At 40.5% G+C, this 21,106-nt stretch overlaps 1 protein-coding gene across 3 annotated transcripts in view; it reads right to left on the bottom strand.

Moving 5' to 3' along the window:
* Positions 1–2,046: 2,046 nt before the first annotated feature.
* Positions 2,047–21,106, bottom strand: part of lrp8 (low density lipoprotein receptor-related protein 8, apolipoprotein e receptor) — a 204,416-nt gene continuing 185,356 nt past the window's right edge. Inside the window, exons 16-19 of one of the 3 annotated variants that reach the window (XM_077533259.1) lie at positions 18,254–18,619; positions 14,643–14,711; positions 9,169–9,359; positions 2,047–7,135 (exon numbers count right to left, since the gene is read on the bottom strand). In XM_077533259.1, the coding sequence (XP_077389385.1) occupies positions 7,097–7,135; positions 9,169–9,359; positions 14,643–14,711; positions 18,254–18,619 (665 nt within the window). In that variant the 3' untranslated portion in view covers positions 2,047–7,096. Of the gene's footprint in view, positions 7,136–8,612; positions 9,360–14,642; positions 14,712–18,253; positions 18,620–21,106 lie in introns of those variants that run through there. The other 2 variants (XM_077533261.1, XM_077533258.1) reach the window with 2 other exon arrangements.

Below are 21,106 nucleotides of genomic sequence, written 5' to 3'. Positions count from 1 at the left end.
CTCTGCATGCCCCTGTGCCACGTCCGCCCTGGGCTGATGTCCGCTGTGCTGTTGGTCGGTCAAATTGAGCGTCATAGCGCTATTGAGCGTGTGCATGGCCACCACGCCCCCCCCCCCCCCCCCCCCCAAAGGGTTATCACAGGTCAAATGCCAATTGGTACACTTTGATTTGCAACCTTGCACGTGGTCATTTTTAATAATTTGGCAGTATTTAAAAAAAAAAAAAAAAAAAAAAAAAAAAGAATTTTTTTACATTTTACATTTTCATCCCCCCAAAAAAAAAAGATTTTTTTTTTTTTTTTTTGATGAAAATGTAAACTATCCAGTCGGTAGTTTTATTTTATTTTGAAAGTGGTGCATTTATGTGCACGTGTGTTGGCAGTACAAGACTAGTGTTGCCAAGTAAGCAACTGTGTTGCCATATGTCTGGAAAATGAATCGCACACCACTGATGCAGTGAGTAAGCGTTTACCCATCTATCCATTTTCTATACTGGTCCCTGTGAGGGCCAAGTGCAACCTGAAGTTTATCCCAGCTGACTTTGGGCGTGCCTTCAGGTTCACCCAGGGGGAAGGCAGACATAGCTATCATTTCAGAAATGGAAAATGTTCATTAGTAAGCCGGTGTTGTGTTGATTTGAGCTTCCCCTTGAAGTAAACTCCCCGTTGTTGACAGTAGCATAACTCGACGGCAGAGACTATTAATTCATGCTGCCTGTCAAACAATCCAAATCTAAATTCCAACTTGAATAATCAAAACACCATGAAAACCCAGGTGACCAACGTGAGTCATGCTTATGTCATACAATGTTAACCTCCTTATGCTATGATCTTGCTATTTGGTCAAAATTCTAATTCAATCTTTCGTGCACACGTTATTGCTTCCATGCTTTGTGGTCAAAAGCCACTATAATAATAAATATACTTTAAAATATTACTTACTTCCAGCAACAACAATGTTGGAGTCAAAATGGTAGCTCATATCGATGGGCATTTGACCTCTGGTAATTCTTGGGGGGTTTGGTGGCCATGCGTTTGCTCAATAGCATTTGGAAGCTCAATTCGACAGAACGGCACACTGGAGATTTGTCCAGTATGCCTGATTCCCACTCTAGCATGATAAAACAGTCTCATTTTTAAAAATTGTATAGTTTCTGTCTTGCCTAACTTTCCAGTCTTTGCAGTGAAATGTACAACTGACATGATGCCTAGTTCATGTTTTGAACAGCTACCAGTGAGATAAATAGTGAAGTTAAAGTGGCTTACCTGTCTTTGTTGGTTTTACAATGATGGAAGAAGTCAAATGTCAGAGTTCCAACCTTGTACATTGCCATTTTTATTTTTTATTATTATTTTTTTTACAAATTTTAATTAAAAAAAAGAAGTAAATAATATAATAATCTTGGCCATCAACCGCCATGATACTTTTTTCATGAGGTGGTGTCAGCACTCTGCGTCATGTACAGCGCACATAAAATAAAATATTTTATTTCAAAAAGGCACACTAGGTTGAAAATTCATATTTTCAAATGTAAACAGGATGATATGTTGAAATCAAATGGAATCTCATTAGTACAGACTCAGAGATATGACTACTGCAGTGTACATGATATATTGATGGTGAATTAAGTTGTCAGAGGCGAGATCCAAACTTCCGCTTGGCAAGCGGATCATGCTCATTATTGCTCAGAAATGAATTCCAACATTTTCATTTTTGGAACTCATGAAGAAACACTTGTTAAATATTTAGTATGCCATGATTATTTTCATCCATGAAATTCACTGCAAAATGTAGTTTAATCTAATCTCATCATCCTGCTCATTGAGGTTATAATGTCTAGTATTGATTTTGTGCTAAAATTGCTTCACAGAAACAACACTACACATTGGACAGTTTTTACGAATTTAATATATCAATATATAGAGATATTTATGAACAGCTTGATTTCATAGAAACGTGAGTGAGACCATTTTGGCGTACAGAACAGATAGTCAATGTAAGTACAGAAGTTGCTAAGGTTTAAACTCCCCCCCCCCCCCCCCCCCCCACCATCCCACCAGTTAATCCCCGTCTGTCCTCCTAGACACAGAACACAGAAAGACAGAGGGTAAAAGTATACAGGAGCACAAAACAAGGCACCAATAAATTAAAAATAACCCCCTTTCAAATATATACCCACACAACAACAAAATCTATTTAACAGAATTAAATACAGTATGAACATAAACACTGCAGTCCTGTTAAAAAGCAAACATATGGAACAGACAACAGGGAAAAGTCAAATAAAACAACTTTGGCAGATTATTAATTTTAGTTACAATCAAGTAGTAAAGAAATCCAGTGTTCTTGTGTACAAATAAATTCATATATTCTGCACTCGTCCCCCCAGAGGTTTATGTACATTTTTTTTTTACAGATACATTTAAAACACTATCAAAAAGTTGTATGAAAAATATTTACAAGTCATAATTCAAAACCATTGTACTGTATGTCTGGATTGCCTCACTTCCCGCCCCTCCCCTCCTAAGATCTTTTTACACAGTGCAGAAGGCTTTTTGAAAAGTTTTTTTGTGCAACAAACAGCATAAAAAATGTCCACTGTATGGCTGTGGAATGGATGGAGGCCCCTTTTTTTTCTGTAGACAATGAAATACTATTTCTCAACACAGCTGGAAGAGCTAGATGATTCATTAAGAATAATATCAATTACAACCATCCCATCAGTAACCCCCAATATTGTAATGTTGAAATCTATTAGTTATTTTCTATCGCGGTACCCCTTAGAAATGTACTTAATTCTGAGCAGCAACTTAGCTGAAAAAATGTCAAACAGGAACAATGACATCAGTGTCTGAAATGATGATAAAAACTAATACAACAGGAGTTAGAAGCTGACTGAGAAAAGTTAGCAAAGGAAAAGTAGAGAACATTTCCTGGTCCAAAATGCAGGCGAATGGTCAGCTTCTCTTGAAGTATCTTTGTGACACCTCTGGGTGGTTCTTGTAGTTTGGGAGGTCTTGTTTTTATCCAGCGTTTGTATTAGATTTTTTTCTAGTGTGCATCTATTTGATGGTAGTGATAGCCCTTGCAAAGAAAAGATGTTGATGCTAGGATGAAGATGGGATGGCAAGAGAGATTGGAGGACATTAAAAAACAGGAGCATCACAAGCACAGAAACTAGATATAGAAAAATATGTTACAACCTTGTAAATGGTGTTAATGATATGGAGCATGCAGTGAAGACGTGGAGAGATCTTTGTTTATGGAGAGATTTGGAAGACCCTGTTTAGACTAGAGAGATTACTTTTTAGTGCAAAGACAGGACAAACAACTGATCTATTTTGGACAGGCAGCAAAAATTAAGAGGAAAAAAAACAAAAACAAAAGTAGTTTCAGAGCCATGAAACTAGTTATTAACGAATAAGAAATAATATGGGAGTAGAATTCCTTCCTATCAGTTAATTGCGTCAGAGACTGATAACTAGCAGTGGCTAAAACAAACCCAAATTCACGTGCCAAGTGCACAACTATATGCATATAGTTCAGTCTGAATGCTAGTCCATGTCCAACATGTCCCCGTCTTATTTTGTTTGAATCCTTCCAACAAGTGGGTAACCAACCAAGAAAACCAAAAAAAAGTCATGGAAGTTACAACTGGAGCTACAGTTCTATGAGTTCCGAATGACCGCCAGAGCATCATCCTGTAACTCGGCATCCGGAAGATTCAGTAGGAAACAAACCTCTGGTGACACGAGAACTTATAATCGTCTCGGGTCCGTTAGCAATCCAGTGCAGTTTATAACTTGGTACGCTTCGTAGTCCGGAAAATAAGGTACTTAACATTGGCCAGCCATAACACTTGCACAATATAATTATATGGGATACAAGCGCTGCACCAATTAGTCTCCCTTTACAATGATAATATTACATTAGACTTCATTAGATTGTGCAAATTGTATGTTTTAGAGCACACATGCCGAGCCTACAATGAGGTAAGTCTTACAAGCGACTTTTGTTTCCGGACGAGGCCTATGTCACGCAAAAGACATCTTTGTGGCATACAACTGAAATTCAAACAATAACAATATTCTTCAGACCAATTCAGCAGTAGTTATTGTTGAATGCTCATTCATTCTGTGTAAATAAATGACATGATACATATACTTCAATGTGTCAACTCTGGTAGATATCCAGTAGATCCAGTTAGAAGAGTTAATTAGGCATACCAACAGCTATCATGTTTACTTGCTGGAGCAGCTTAAACTGAATGACCATTAGAAAGTCATCATCTGGGCAATTACAGAAATATTCACTGGGTAGTTCAACCGATCCAGTGGGTGTGAAATTTGATTTCTGCAGCAAGCAACAGGGAGAGATGTTATTGCCACATGTTCTTCCTTCTCACTTCTTCCTAGTATAAATCAAATAATTGCCCCTCTATGTCCATGAGGGCTAAATCACCTTTTCCAACAATAGTTTTTTTACACTCTCTGGGAGTAAATATCTGGCTATGAATTGATTTATACCTATCCAATAATAGTCTGATTTCTCTCATAGGATGCACAAAGAGGATCGGAGGGTGTGTTTGTGGTGTGGATCACACACCTCAGCCTCTCTGCGAGGTCTATTCGGGGGTGCTAGAGAGGAGGGTCCTTCAGGAAGTCGAAAATGAGACATCAGGAGGAACAGTGTGGTTTTCAGCCTTGAAACGTGGAATAGTGGACCAGCTCTCCACCCTCGGCAGGGTCCTCGAGGGTACATGGGAGTTCGCCCAACCAGTCTACATGTGCTTTGTAGCCTTGGAGGAGTTTGACTGTGTACCCTGGGGGAACCTTTTTGACAGAATTTCAAGGTGAAGCCAAGGGGTTGAGAGGGTCCAGTTGGCTGACCACACGATTGCATATTTGGATTTAGCAGGTGATGTGGTTCTGTTAGCTTTATCAAGTCACAATCTGAATCTCATGAAGTGGTTAGGATGAGAACCCATCCATCCATCCATCCATCCATCCATCCATCCATTCATCCATCCATCCATCCATTTTCTTGACCGCTTATTCCTCACAAGGGTCATGGGGGTTGCTGGAGCCTATCTCAGCTGGCTCTGAGCAGTAGGCAGGGTACACCCTGGACTGGTTGCCAGCCAATCACAGAGGATGAGAACCACCACCTCCAAATCTGGCACTGGAAAAGGATGGACTGTCCCCTCTGGTTTGGGAATGAGATCCTAGTTCAAGTATCTTGGGATCTTGTTCACAAGTGACACAAGAATAGATCCGGAGATCACCCTCACCTATGGTCACGACCTGTGGGTCGTGATCGAAAGAGCAAGATCCCAGATACAAGATGCTGAAATGAGTTTCCTCCGCAGGGAGTCCGGACTCTCCAAATGTGATAGGCTGAGAAGCGCAGTCATCCTGGAACGGCTCAGGGGCTGCTCCTCCATATTGCAAGAAGCAAGATGAGGTGGCTCAGACATCTTGTTAGAATGTCAACTAGACGCCTCTCTGATGAGGTGTTAAGTGCATGTCCAGTGCGGTATGACGAGGCCCCGGGGACAACCCAGGACACGCTGGAGATAGTATGTCACCCAGCTGGCTTGGGAACACATAGGAGGAGCTGGACGAAATGGCTCGGGAAGAGAGGGAAGATTTCCCTGCTAAAGCTGCTGCCCTCGTGACTCGATGTGGCATCATAAAGCAAATGGATCTTAAAATGACGAAGTTTAAAATGCTAAACATTTTTCTACATCATGCATGCTTCACCAATGCCCAGTTGAGTCAAGTCAAGTGAAGTCATCTTTATTTACGGTATATAGTTGAGCACAAAGAGCTCTGACTTTTTAACTGTGACTGCACCTATCAGCTTGTATCTTCCCTTTAGTGATGCGTTTTCTGGGCTAATACTCCAAAGTTTCTTGGCAGAGGGGAGGGAGGGGCGGAGTCGTGGAGGGTGATGTCATACTCTTCAGGACATGTAAGTGTTAGCATATGACACAATTGGGATGGAAACGATAAAAAACAAGAGGACTACTTCAAGCAGAGCCCACACTCCATCCCAGATTCTAATAATACTGAAAAAAAAAATGCGAACCATGCACAAGATTGACACAGAGGCTGCAGTTACGCTTGAGGCCAGAGGTGGCAGTCAAGTGTGTGGAAAAAAAAGTGACCTCTTTAAGGTTAACTTGTATACAGCTACTGAGCTAGATGCATCTTGAGGCTTTATAAAATACAGCATCTTTAACCCAACATTCATTTTAATAGAATGCTCTTCATTTATTCATTCTAGTTGTCATATTTGAAACTATGTGACCCCATGATATCAGAATTTCACATTATAATGTTTAGCCAAAATTGGCTCACACTATTGTCTGCCCTCAGGCTCTAACCACACATCTACAATAGAAGCAGCAGAGAGAAGCAAACAAAACATACTGAGAAGAAACAAACAACCTCAAGTTCATTGTAATCAGTGTACATTTCTCTGATGCCAACACAGAGGATTACTCATAATGCTCTTTTCTGCCTTGCTGCTTTTTGCCTTGAGGCTCAAACATCTGGTGGCACAAATCCTCGTAGTCACATTAAAAAAAAAGAAGCTAATTTCCTACTCTTTCACCCTCAAATCACTTCCAAGTGATCCCCAACTCCCACCTGAAGACCCCCCAACCAAACACAGACACACTCTCATCGTTCACGTTCATACACTAATTTTTCTGACTAAATTTAGATTTGCTTCCTCAGTGCAGCACACGAAGGGGCAGGTGTTGAGATTAGTTTCACAATCACAACAAATGAAAATAGCAGCATGTAAAGGGTCATTATAGGACTACCTGGAGGTGGTGAGAGAGAAGAAATGGGTAGAGCATAGACTACTACGCACTAAGAATTAGAAGTAGTATCAACTAATAGTGGTAGTATTGTTACTACAGTGAGAGCACTACAGTATTAGAGAAAGTAGGGATATACTGGTCGTATGAATCATCCCTGCTCTTTAAAAGAGAGGCAAAAGGAGTGTCTCCTCTGCGCTGAGTCAGGCCTCACTGTGGAGGTTTGGATGTGGAGGAAGGAATGAAGGGAGAGGCTGCATCCCTCCTTCAGGGATAGCCATCGTCCTCCAGACTGAGTGCCACTCGCTGAAAACAGCAGATACAAAATGTTACCAAAGCAAAACAACAACAGTAGAATGATGAACAAACACAACAACCCGAAATATGTAGTAAAAAAAATAATTTGTTTATAATCGTCACCTCCCCCCACTACACTTGACCTCCTTGTCTTTTCCCTTTTCTGGCTCTTTGAGGAATGCAGTCTGCTGCTCCTTTGGCTGCAAACATTTGGCCCACAAAACGCCATCCTGATCTCTCTCTGGCTCTCTGTGATGCCACATGAGAGTAGAACAATATCTGGCTGGACAACAAAAATATTACACACTGTTCCGCTTCCTCGCCAAAAAAGATTTTTAGCACATAAAAAAACAAAAATAAAAAACAAAAATAAAAAACAAAAAAAAACCTCATCTACACACTTATTTGTCATCATGACAGTATATTCCAAATGATCTGCCTCCTTTCTTTACTGGACCGACACAAAGAAATCAGCGTTGCCATGCCAACTGGTCAAAGCGCTTACCTCCCATCCCCCATATTCCTTTTTGGCTGCCCCTCACTGCTTGCTCTGCTGCTCTGACAACAACACATGATATAGAAGGAATGTCCTTACAGCGACTTGTGTCTCCACCTTTTAAGGGGTTTGAATGCAACTCACAGCTGCCCTGGACTCGTTCAGTTTAAGTCTGGCCTCAAGCCATAACATTGCACCTGCACCAATGACATCATTTAACTCCAAGGTGGATTAGTTTACAATTTGTGCTCCCATTTCATTAAATTACAAGCGATCACGTTCATATGAACGTAAATTAAAAATGTGAAATCCTGTGCCGTCCTGTCAGATGTCTTGGAAAACTAATTCAAATATTCTTACCAATAAATTCCAAAATGGACGCACTGCGTGGCAAAGGGGTCTTTAGTGACAATTGTCACCCAGTGCCGTATGATGGGGATCCCAATTTTCTCCTGAATAGGGTGACCAGACTTTCAAAGATAGAAACCGTCAGTCTACAATTTCGCTGAAAATCAAATATACAATCAATTCTCACCAGGTATTATTTAGCGATAATAAATTTAATCTCAAATCAATCTGTTTGTGTTATTACTTTTGCTAATGCTAAATGCTACCTTGGTTGAAAGTTCAATATTTGGAACAAGTCAATACACTCAACATTAATATCATTATTTATTCAGTCCCGCCAACTTGTGGAAGCTGGCTGTGCCTCTCACATTGTAACATTGGAAAAATGCCGCCATGAAAGCTTAGCTTGTGTTGGGTCTGACCGGCGACCACAGCATTAGGTTAGTAGGACTGCATTTATTTTCCATGATTCTTGGACTTGTAAACAGGAAGTAGTTCTAGTTCTGGTATGATCAAAACATGCCAGATATCATGCCGATTTAACAGTTAAATTCTTTTTTAATTGGTTTACCATCTGAATTTTATGGAAGTCCATTCCCGCCAGTAAAAAAAAAAAAAAAAAAAAAAAAAAAAGATGGGACACCAAGACAGGACCTGCATAAAAGTGAGGCTCAAAACCGGGACTGTCAAAGTAAAACCGTGACATCTGGTCACCCTACTATTGAATTAAATCTTAAAACAGGTGATATGTCAGTGTATGGTATTTTTAGGATAATGTAGGGCCTTGAAAAAAGCAGATAATGCTTTCTGAAAAGACACAAACAACTAGAAAAATCACAAAGTACAATAGTTGGAATACAGTATGATGTCAAATGATGCGTGGTTCATAAAATGTGAATATTATATGATCATGGTCACATGGTAGGGCTTCAAGTGTTTGGCGTTTTCAGTGACTACTGCAAAAATGTGTGCGTATGTTGGTATCAGTGTGTTATGTGCACGCCTGCTTTGTTTTCACCAACAAGTAGGCTTTTCCGACTCTCGCCTCTTTGAAAGAAAAAAAATCCCTCCTCTGAAGGTTCATTTCTCATTTGCCACTGGACAGCATCGGCGCCCCCGAGTACCAGTGAGAGTTGGTGTCGCTGACGCCGCTCCCGAGAGGAAGCGCTATGAATGGCTGACTGTGGCTGCCACTCACTGCTGGGTAGACGTGTCCGACGGACTCGCTGTGCCGGCCGATGTGGATTTCGTCGTCGTCGTCCTCGGTGGTCTTGCGGTAGACGGGGTTGTCGAAGTTCATGCTCTTGGTGTTCCTGCGTCGCCAGTTGCGCCACACCAGGTAGGCGCCGGTGCAAATTAGCCCGATGACCACTGTGGCAAGGATAGGGACTGCATGTGTTTAACACACACACAACAACAACACACAGCGGGAGCGTTAACACAGCCCAGGGGACACAGAGCGGCACTGTAAGCACTTACACATAAACACACTTTCTTGTACTGAGGGCTCATTATTTTCTTTCTCTTTTTAAGACCCAACTCATCTCTTTCCCTGAGAGAAGAAATTTTGATTTGGTTTTGAAATAAATATTTTATGACAATCAAAAAGTTTTTTGTTTTTCAATTTTTCAATGTAATATAGTACATCAATTTTAAAATGACAACACTATTCTTAATGGTTAAGAATATTCTCAAACTCCGAAAGCAACTGATTTGTATTATACACAAGTACGGAAGCATGCAGCTGCCAATGTGGAATAAACACGTTTGACTGGCAAATATGTTCGAACGTATTTGTAAGTGCACTGAAAATATATTTGCAAATATGTTTGAAGGTATTTGGAAAAATACGTTTAAATATATTTGTAAATACGTTTGAACACGTTTGCAAATATGTTTAAAGGGATAGTTTGGATTTTTGGACATGAAACTCTATTTCATCCTCACCTCCAGTGGTGTGCGATCAGTACTGACTTACCCCTGACAGCGTTCCGTGATACGAGTTCTGGTCCGGTTTTGGTCGAGAGGAAAGTAGTCCGGCAAGTTGGCTGGGATCACGGAAATAAAGCGTTTTTCTACTAAAAACAATTTGTGTTCAAAAGAGTGATACATTTGGATCACAAAACTTCACCCTAGAAAAAATGTCCGACTCCATTCACACCGGGCACTAATTTTCTGTTTGTTCGTATCACTACGCAGCGTACTGCATACAGCTGGTAGACGTGCTGCATACAGCCATAATTATAACTTTGAAAAAGACAACTTGTAGATTAGTGTGCGCCTATCAGCTGTATGCAGTGCAGGGCGCAGTGATACCAACGAACAGAAGAATAGTGCCTGGAGGTAATGGAGTCTGACTTTTTACTAGGGTGAAGTTTTGTGATGCAAATATATCACACTTTTGAACACATTGTTTTTAGAAGAAAAACGCTTTATTTCCGTGACCTCAGCCAACTTGCTGGACTATTTTCCTCTCGTCCAAAACCGGACCAGAACTCGTCACGGAACGCTGTCAGGGGTAAGTCAGTGCTGATCGCACACACTGGAGGTGAGGATGAAACAGAGATTCACGTCCAAAAATCCGAACTATCCCTTTAAGCATATTTTATTATGTACAAGTAGGTTTGGCTAAATGCTACAAACAGCAAATTTTTCCCATAATGCCACTCGGCATCGACTCATACCCATACCCACTGAAATTATGTTCAAACATATTTGCCAGCCAAAAATGTTGACTCCACATTGGCAATTTCACGCTTCCATACCAAAGCAATATACTTTAGAGCAGGGGGTCACCAACTCCGGTCCTCGAAGGCACCTATCCAGCATATTTTGGATGATTCCCTCCACCAATGCACCTGATTCAAAAGATCAGGATCTTTATCAGGCTTCAGCAGAGATTGTTGATGAGATGACAATATGAATCTGGCGTGGTCCATGACCAGAGTTGGTGACCCATGCTATAGAGAGAGGCTAGTTAGGATAGTCTTGGTTTTGTTTGAAAAAGTCTGTAAACAAATGAATAAGCTGACTAAACGTATGTTGAAAAGAAAACAATGAGCCGTCATTTTACATAACATTACATTCATCCTCAGGCTAAAGTTCAAATTAAAAACACAGACTTCGAGCATGAATGCACTTGCACCATTTGTAATAATGAGCACCTGCATGCATCACTATACAGGTATATACGATGCAGTGTCTCTCCGACATACACACACAAACAGCATGCATGCATACATGGGACTGAAAACCATCTTGGCTTTCTATTATTTTGAAAAGAATCTGTCTGAGCGTAAATTCAAGGATTGCACAACCCCCGCCCCACACCCAAAAAAACAATCAATGTAACCGTGCTACCTCTTTGTGGTTTACATTTGTCCGATAATAGTGTTTGGAAGTGTATTGGAAGCAGAGTGAATGGATGTTAGCTCTTTGAGGGGTTGCTGAGACTTTTCCCTAATTTTTACAATGACCCTACGGTACCTGCTAATGCATAAGTAAATCTCATATTGGTCAAAAAGGTGTTTCAAAGAGGGGGGGACAAAAAGCTAAGATGTGTTCAAAGATGAAAATGCACTTGACATCCCTCTTTGACTGAGCTGAAACTCCACACCCCTCATTGGGTTAAAAACATCCGCTTTTGTCTGAAGCAGAATATTTCATCCCAATTACAGAACACCATAAATGACAGAATTTAGCTAAGTACTGATTATAACAGTCGAGCTGATTCCCCTTGAGGAGATGTGGGTGGGCGTGGTTCATTAGTGAATGGAAGCACAGAATCTGGCCCTTGTAGACCTGTGACAATAATTAATGTTTCAAATCTGCCAAAAATGCAAAATGAGGGGATTTGCTGCCTCAATGAATACCATGAGGGGGAAATGAGCAACGGATGAGCAGGGGTTAATAATCTTGGGGGTTGTTATAATGAGCTGAGCTGATATCTCAATTGGAGACGGGGTGGGGGGAAATGGCAGTAGAGTACAATGTTTGAGTGCTGCCATTTGTGCTCAATATTAGAGATGAAAGAGATCTCAGGCATATTCTCATCCTTTAAGGCCATTTTGCACATTCAGCTGAAATTTCAGTTTGCCTTATTAAGTTAGATTTTCCTTTTAATCTCATTTTGTAGAATTGGGCTCATCCCTGGCTATTACTATCTATTAATAGTTTACTTAAAATCAACAAAATGCTTATTAAGATTTATTTTTATGTGATAGATTGTTGTCTTCCTTCAAACAAGGCAGTTTTCAGTTTCGAAAGAAACATATGCAAACATAAATAAACAGAAATGCAGATTCAGTATTGGTTAAATTGTATTCAAGACTTGAAGTCCAGAGGAACAGTGATTTTCAATTATTTTGTACATACAACGGAAGTAACAAAAAAAAAAAAAATCTTTACAACTACTTTTTTTTTTTATAATATGCTGTATGCAGGGTGGGGGATACCAGGTCCAGAAAGTAAAAACCCTGAAACAGTTTTGCTTTAGCCACAGGTGCTTCTACTTAACAGGTGGAGACGAGCTCGAAAACCTGCCAGTTTGAGTAGAAGCACCTGGGGCTAAAGCCAATCTGTTTCAGGGTTTTTATTTTCTGGACTTGGATGCCTCAACCCTGGTTGTATGCACCTCCACTAGTCTAAAAACTTTATTCTGATTCATGTTGCGTTTGTGGAATATCAATCAAGCAGAAAAATCATGGGGGCTTTGGGGATGGGGCATTTCAATCACAGCTCAGCTTGCAAATGTCACATGACAAAACTCAGATAACAGGTGAGCCGTAATTGGTCTACATTAAAAAAACAAAACAAAAACAAAACTATTACTCAATTCATTGTATAAAATTTTGGGAATTCTGTCCTGTTAGGATTCTTTTCAGCCCCAATGAACTCCTTTCCACCCTGTTAAGTATGTTTTTGGAGAACTTAAAAATATATTTAAAAAAAAAATAAAATAAAAAAAAATGCATGTTTTATTTATCAATCTGCAGAATTTGGAAAGGATTAAAAACATTTTTATGTTGTCTGTTATGTAATGTTTTGGTTTAATTGGCCAAAAACTTGGTATTTGCAATTGAGAACAGAACATAGTCTTGCATTTTGTGTCTGATATATGGTCAAATAATGTTACAATTTTCTGACGGACATTGGCTGTTTATTTCTAATAGCATCACGTTGCCCTGAATTTCATTAAGGCCATCACTTTCTTCTCTATTTTTCCCCTGCAGTCCTGCTCCTCAGTGAAATTACTTTTTCTGTATTTTACCTTTGGACAGAGAATTACTTTCTTAGGTGATCTGATGTTTTTTCCATTGATGCAACTTCTGTTTTTACACGAGTACGCCTTGACAATGATCATCATCCGAGACAAATTTCATGCTTTCAAATTCTGAACTTTTTACAGAGGAAGATTCTGTTACAGCGTTTGCCATCCCCACACACTATACAAGTGTCATCACCTTTGATTACTGTCGTAGATGTCTCTTTTGTTTTCGTTTCATTTTTCTGAGGATTCAAAACACATTTGACTAACCAACAAAAGTTTGAACTTTCATCTCTCGAAAACATGCCTGACAAAAGATGAGCTTGCAGCGGTTTGCTTTTGTGACATTTTTTGGCATTGCAAAGAACAGACTTACTGTGCACATGGATGGAGTTCTTTTTTTTTTGTTTTTTTTTTTATTTTGCTTAACTCGCGCAAATACAATAGTTTGTTTTGGCTTGTTGTGCGCTGTTGTGGGATGGAACGCACAAAAATAAATATAGCCTATTGTGCCTTTTTAATTTTTATTTTTTTTCATGTTGTGGCCCAATAGTATATTTTCACACCATAATGATAATGTGATTTACTCAATCAGAACCCTCTTCTAGCTCAGGGTTTCTCCACCCTGGTCCTCGGGGCCCACTATCCAGCCTGTTTTCCATGGCCAACCCAGATGATTCCAATGATAGCTCATCAGCAACCTCTGGAGAAGCATGATAATGATCCTCACCTGCGTTGGAATTGGGAGATATGGCAAACAGGCTGGATAGTGTGCCCCGAGGACCAGAGTTGAGAAACACTACTCTAGCTAGACACTTTACCCAACCAGTTTTTTGTCAGCCTTTTGCTGTTTTATGTACTGTACTTCCACAATTGCTTCAGGAAAATATGTATCATGGGTTTCAATGGATGATGGCAGTTAGATTGCAGTGGGAGCACACTGCATGCTTAAAGTGGACACTTAATGCTATTTTGCAGCTAAACGTGATGGCAAAACATGGACAGAATTCCCCACTTGCTCTTAATACTGCCAGGCTGTAATGTGCACATTACAAAGGCCACCGCTGACTAATGAGCTTACTGTCTCATAATGGCTTCCTCTAGCCATGGAGTCAGGAGACTGTGGTTGACTAATAGCCAAGAATTTTATAAAATGACGAAACCATTGGGTATTTTCTGCAGGAGCACCACTGGGCCAGCCAAAGTTGTTGACTGTTTAAACCCGCAAATTAAGTCAGTTAAATTAGGCAGGTGGGAGAAAAACACTTTATTCATGCATCCACGTACACACGGGCACACGCACACACGCATGTGGTGCCTAAACACAATCACAGAGGGAAAAGCCAGGAGGGAAAAGCGAGCGAGCAAAAAAGCCAAAACACAGCTAGAAAGTCAAGAGAACTCACCGATAGGAATGACTATCCCCAAGACAGCTACTGTGATGTTGTTGCCAATGAGGTAGTGATCACCCGCGGCTGAGATGAAAGGAGGAGAGAGAGAGAGAGAGAAAGAGAGAGAGAGAGAGAGAGAGAGAGAGAGAGAGAGAGAGAGAGAGAGAGAGAGAGAGAAAGAGAGAGATACAACAGTCCAAAGTTATTTTCAAAACCTTCCCCAAATACCTTGCTAGAGGGGGAAAAAGTTTGCTGCAGCAAGGAAGCATCATGTTTGAAATGTATTTGCAAAACATTGGAAAAGAGTACACATTCATTCTTATTTTACCATATACTCTCGTATACATTAGATTTATATATATTTCTTTAACAAATAGCATAAAATAGCAGTACAGTATGATGCCGTAACTTGTGAAAAACAGGAACAAGGAAAAACTGAGGAATACAACAGTCTAAATAATCAATGTCACATAGGTACTGTAAAATCATGTGTACAATAGCCCCACCCACCCAAGTCACACTTAGGAAGCATTTTTGTTTTTCTCTCTACTTGTGTATAATACGGTCCCCGGATTTGATGGCATCCTTTTATTACACTGGCCAACATTTTTTTTTTTTTCCGAGTGCCAAGGACATTCTAATGATTTGAGTAATTATGGGCTGCTGAGTCCTAAAAATGACATCCATTTCTTTGAATTGGCTCTAGTTTTAGAGAGATTAATATTTTTGACAATTAACTGATCCTTTGGTGATATCAAATAAGCTTGTCATTTATTCTGTAATAAAAGTGAAACAAGCTTGTTGTTTACTGCTAATATTGCCTAATTTTCAGATTTTATTTCCCGAGATTTTAGATAAATCTTTCCCCACACATTTTGATTGATTTTGACGCTCCTCAGGCCTGGTGGACTGGGGGTCCATTCACCCTGAGTGGGACCAACCATGGTCAATCTGGGCCTGCCCGGGGGTCTCTGGGAAGGCACCTCTTCCTGTGCCCTTGGGTGCTTTTCCTCACATGGTTTCTCTGTGCCATGTTTTTTTTATTTTTGTTTTTGTTTTTTTTAATATAGTTCATAGTTGTGTTTGTGAGTGTGGGCGTGCTTATGGGGATGTTGGGGGGGGGGGGGGGGTCTTTTTATATTGTACTATGGATGTTGTTAATTACTCAGCATGTTGCGTTGCATTTAACGTATGAAAGGTGCTATATAAATAAAGTTTGATTTGATGTAAACTTTTATTTTCCTCATAATGGTAAACTATTCATAAAGTATTTGTGATTACTGATTAGCAATATTGGAACCTTATCTAACTTCACAAAAAACGTTTGGACCAAATGTACCATACTGCCAGCCTCAGTTGGAATGAATACAAATGAAACTGTATTTGAATGAATCTGCTCTGTTACAAGAGCAATTAACTGGTGTCCCAAACCAAAATGTCTCCTATAGAAAATCTATCTCATAACATTTACGGGCATATTCACTAAAGGTTTGCGTCGCCTTTGCACGGCTCTAACCGGAAAAAATGGAGCAACTGGGAGCGCATAATCTACTAAACACGCGCAGATGGGGAAATCCGTGCTGCCAACCAGATTGCGTCACGGTGCGCTGGTGTTATTTGAGGGCATGTAAAGTGTCAGTGTGTCAGTGTCAGTGTCTAATTCACGAACGCCAGCGTAAATAGCCACAGTTTGTGTGACGCAAATAACGTTTATGGAAAGCATGTATTAACCTGCCACAACCTCGATCCCGGGATCATGACAGCAGTGCATGCCATTTGCGGCACAACATGATCACGCAGAGGGAAGAGAGAGAGAGAGAGAGAGTGAGAGAGAGCAAGAGCGAGAGAGAGAGAGAGAGAGAGAGAGAGAGAGAGCAAGAGCGAGAGAGAGAGAGAGAGAGAGAGAGAGAGAGAGGGACTTATCTTTGTTGGTTTAGGACACATAACCTCTGAAAATATATATTTTTAAAAACGATCGCACCAATAATTTGTACTTTATGAATGAATGACGTTGTTGTCGTTCTTTCTGCTCTGTACAGCTTAATGGCGCTATAAACTCTTGCTTTTTCTTTTCTTTCTCGCAACTGTTACTATAACAACCATGTTCTTGGCGCAAATCCATTGCCATGTGTGGTAAATCAGGTGCAAATTTGCACCAAGCTCTCTGTGTTTGTGCCGGTATATGATTAGAGCAATATCCTTGTTGAATAGGTGGGTAACTGGGCGCAGACTGCGGGTGCAGTTGTGGTGCAATATTTCGCGCTATTACCAGACGCAGCGCATTCTTCGTGAATATACCCCTTAGAGTGTAAAAACTAGGACTTTTTGTCAGTTTTGAAGTGCATTCGAGCTGTGTGTAACAGCTGCTGTTTACCCCCACTCTTTCTCTCACCCCCAACAGTCCCTTGGCTTTATCCTCCAACAAAACGCCTGCCGCTGCTCAGCACATGTGTAGCAGCTGACTTGACAGTGCATGCCGAGTTAAAAATTAAAATACACGGCCCGTGGGTATGGAGACATGCCTTGTTCATGCTCCATGTTCTACTCTGTCTGCTTGAGCTCATCTAGTGCTTTTGGTGTGGTGAGGAGGCGACAGCCTTTGAGACGAGAGGAATTACGATTTTTGCTTAAAAAAAAAAAAACACAGGCCCCAAAAGTGATGAGGCAAGCCTTTCTCTGTAATCCTCCCTCGCCACCCTCAAACAACTTTGCACTTTTGCCTTATTTACCATACCTCTTAGTCATCACTGCTTTACCTTCCAATACTGTGGTTTTTGTTTGCATGTAGTTCCCTTTTTGGTTCACATGCACATTTTGATTGTCTTCCCAGTGTCCCAATTTTGCCTTTTCTTCAACCAGTCACACAAGCAACACTTTTCAGTGATGTTCTACAATTTCTATTATCTATCCATCTTGGTCTGTATTAAACATTTGTTCATCTATTGACTTATTGTTGTTGGCTTTTTGTTGTATGAAATTTTCTTTGCAGTGCGCTTTATCAATTTGTGATGCTATCAAGGATTGTTCGCCTCCTTTCAGGCACAAAAACGCTGAGTCCTTTGTCAAGCATTGTTTAAGCTATTATTAAACGCTGTTATTGTTTGACTAGGAAACAAACAAACTACAGAGCAGTATTGTTTTTTTTTACAGAAAGTAGTGGTAAAATTTGCAATTTGCATTTGAACCAGTTGTAGAGAGTGTGAGTGAGGGGTGGATGAGAGGATTGGGGCAGGGAGAGAAAGAGATGCTGTCAAAAACGTGAGTGAGGACAAAGTGGTGGGAGGTGAACGGAGGCAGCAGTGGGGACTGTCGTTCGTTAGTTCTGACAGCTCTGTTAGCTCTCGTGAGGGACCCACTGCAAGCAGACCGAGCAACAGCCTTGTGACTGTGTGTGTGATACAAAGAAAAACAACTGGTGAAAGAAAATAGCGATAACGACAACACTAAAGGGAAAGAATTTCTAGACAGAGAATGAAAGACTTTTTTTTTCTTAAGGAGGCAGTTCAGCTTCCTGCTGTGATGACAGCAGGGAACAGTCGCAGCACTAGTGGCTGCAGAGCATCTCACACATCACACAACACAACACACATCCGCATTGCATTGACCCTGCTTAGGGTGATCCTTACCTCTGTGCGACAGGTTGCCGTTGCTCCCTTTATGAATGCTGCTGGGGGCCACTGGGCCCAGGAGGGGTGTGTGACTGGATGTCGATGTCTGGCTGGTGCTGGCGGAACTGGTCCGTGTACTCGTGGAAGCAAGGGTTCGAGGGTGCTCGGTGGAGGCCGCCTTGGGGTTCTGGTGGGGTTTGGCTGTTGCCAGATGTCTGGTTGTGGTTATGAGTGTGGTAGACACAGCAGTAGTAGTAGTGGTTGTGGCTGGTACTGTTGTGGTGGGAACAGGTGTGGCTTTTGTAGTTGTGCTTGTAGTAGATGTTGTAGTGGTGGTTGTGGTGGTGGTGGTAGGAACTGCTGTTGTGGTCGTTCTTGCTCGCACTGTGCAGTAGAATCAGAAAAATAAAGATAGATAAGAAAGATAGGGATGTAACGATATCCAAACATCACGATACGATATCACGATATGAAGGTCACGATACTATTTTTTCCCCTCAACCTGAAAAAGCTGTTCTGCCATTGGTTCAGAGCATTCAAGGGCCAATAGGATATCTTAGATCAGCATGCAGTGAACATGTCTCATATGCCACTAAACTGATTACTTCCTTCAATAATGAGCAATCTAACACGTTTATTTTTTCCAAACCAGTAATCTGATTAAAGTTACTTTCCTAAGTGACTATACGTTACTATTTTTTGTATTACCTCCTAATGTATGTAGAATGCAGAATTTTGTTGACCATTTCATAGATAATTTCGAGGAGAATTGCATTTGTGAGTGACGTCACATTGCATGTCATGTTTTTTCAGCGGAAGACGCGACACTGGTCACGTGTAGCAACATGTGTGAGCGGCTAGGCTAGCGATAGACTCTAGCAGTCTGGCCAAAACAATAGACACTGCCTACCTCGTCATAACGTAAATCATGGAAGAAGCAGGAGGACCTTCACAAACGGGTGCATTTGCCCATTGGAAATACAGCCATTACTTCGCATTTTGGTCCAGTAAAACCAAAACCCTGTCAAACTTTGCGGATAAAAACTCCACATCCAATTTGAGGAATTACAGCACAGCGCGATACAACTCGAAGCAAAGTTGACAGGTAAGGAGAAAGCCAGAAGTTCTACATTTCCTTCCTCCGCTCGCAAATATCTTTCATCTAATAACGCCACAAATATACAGAGCAGTATTTCAGCACGTTGGAATTTCATGTTGTCCTCTATTTCCTGGTTTCGTTATGAGTTCAGCCCTCGTCATTTTTGAGTACTGTTGACTCGCCCCTTTCCGTGCAGTAATAGAAAAGATCCCTACCAGCAAAAATGCTGAGCTGCCCCAAATAGTGTCTCGTCATACTTCGAGATATGCCAGAGCAAAAAAAAAAAAATCTTATATGTTGAGGCAGTAAAGGGCGGAAATTGGAAATAAAAAGTAACTGATAAGTTACTTTTTGAGTAACTTGTTACTTTGACAATAAAGTAATCAGTAAAGTAACTAGATTACTTTTTAAGGAGTAATCAGTAATCAGATTACTTTTTGAAGTAATCTGTGACAACACAGGTCACGAGGTTTCACTTTCTCCTACCACGCCCAGTGCAATAAAGCCCAAATTGAAACTAACCCTACCTGGTTAATTGAAAGTCAAGGCAAACATTTTACAATATGTTCTATGCGTTCCCACAAGTCTGACCATGGTATTGATTACTGTTGACTGTGGAATATAATTGAAGCTTTATCCATTTCAGAAGGCGGCCATTTTGCCACTTGCTGTCGTTTGAAAATTACATCACAGTTGCTCAGGGCTCAGGTAACACATCAGAGCTCACCTGTTTTCTGGGTTTAGTAAGCTGAGCCCTTTGACAATGATGTCATTTTCAGTCAGCAGCAAGTGGCAAAATGGCCGCCCCCTGAGATGGATCAAAAACGGTGGATATATCTGCTTCAATCATATTTCCTGTTTAGAATACTGTTTAGTAATATTGTCATGATTCGATCAACATTATCAAAAAACGGGGCCAATCACATGATTTTCAGTTGGTCAGTATAGGCTGAAAAAGATCAGATTTGTAAGTTTCTTAATTTCTAAAGTCAAGAATAACATATTTTAGTTGTTCAATTGATTTGAAAGAGTCCTGATTTACAGCCATATAAAAAGGCATCTTGACATACCTTCATTCAAAGATGAATTAAAAAAAATAAATACATAAATCACAACAATTTGTGGTCTTTTTCTTCTTCACTGCATTGCATTGCCTTGCACAGGTTTTGGATCGTGACTCGGTATCAGCAGATACACAAAATCAAGTGACTTGGACTCGGGACATCCCTCGTGTTTCGACTCATGTTGATGCAGAGACCATATCAGAATTTTTTTTCACATGGCTTCCCTTTTAAAGTGAATTGTGAATGTTTTTTTCTGGGTGGAAATGAAATTTGAAAGTTGCAGAACAATAAAAAGCTGAACTGGAGATGTTAATTCAAAATATTCACATTGCTTGTCCTATATACAGTAAAACTATTATTACAAAGAAATGAATTACTGGCGTATTGGGTAATTTTTTAAGACGTAATATTTTGCATGCGGAACGGTGTCATCGTGGATAGCATACCAGCCTCACAGTGGTTTTGGGTTTGAATAATGGCTTAGCACCACCTTGTTTAACTTTTCTGCAGGCACTCTGGCTGCCTTCCACATTCCAAAAACATTCATGTTATTTTAACTTAAGACTCTAAATTATCCATTGGACTGAATGTGACTACTAATTTTTTTTGGTCTATATTTGCCCTGTGATTGACTGGTGACTGGTCTACCCTACTATAAAAAAATGGACGAATAACCTTTTGCACTGTGCTAAATGATAGCATGGTACA

Source organism: Festucalex cinctus, chromosome 10 (genome assembly GCF_051991245.1).
Source record: "Festucalex cinctus isolate MCC-2025b chromosome 10, RoL_Fcin_1.0, whole genome shotgun sequence".
Classification (NCBI taxonomy): Eukaryota; Metazoa; Chordata; class Actinopteri; order Syngnathiformes; family Syngnathidae; genus Festucalex; species Festucalex cinctus.
Note: the sequence above shows the minus strand (reverse complement) of the source record. Positions and strands in the feature narration are given on the sequence as shown.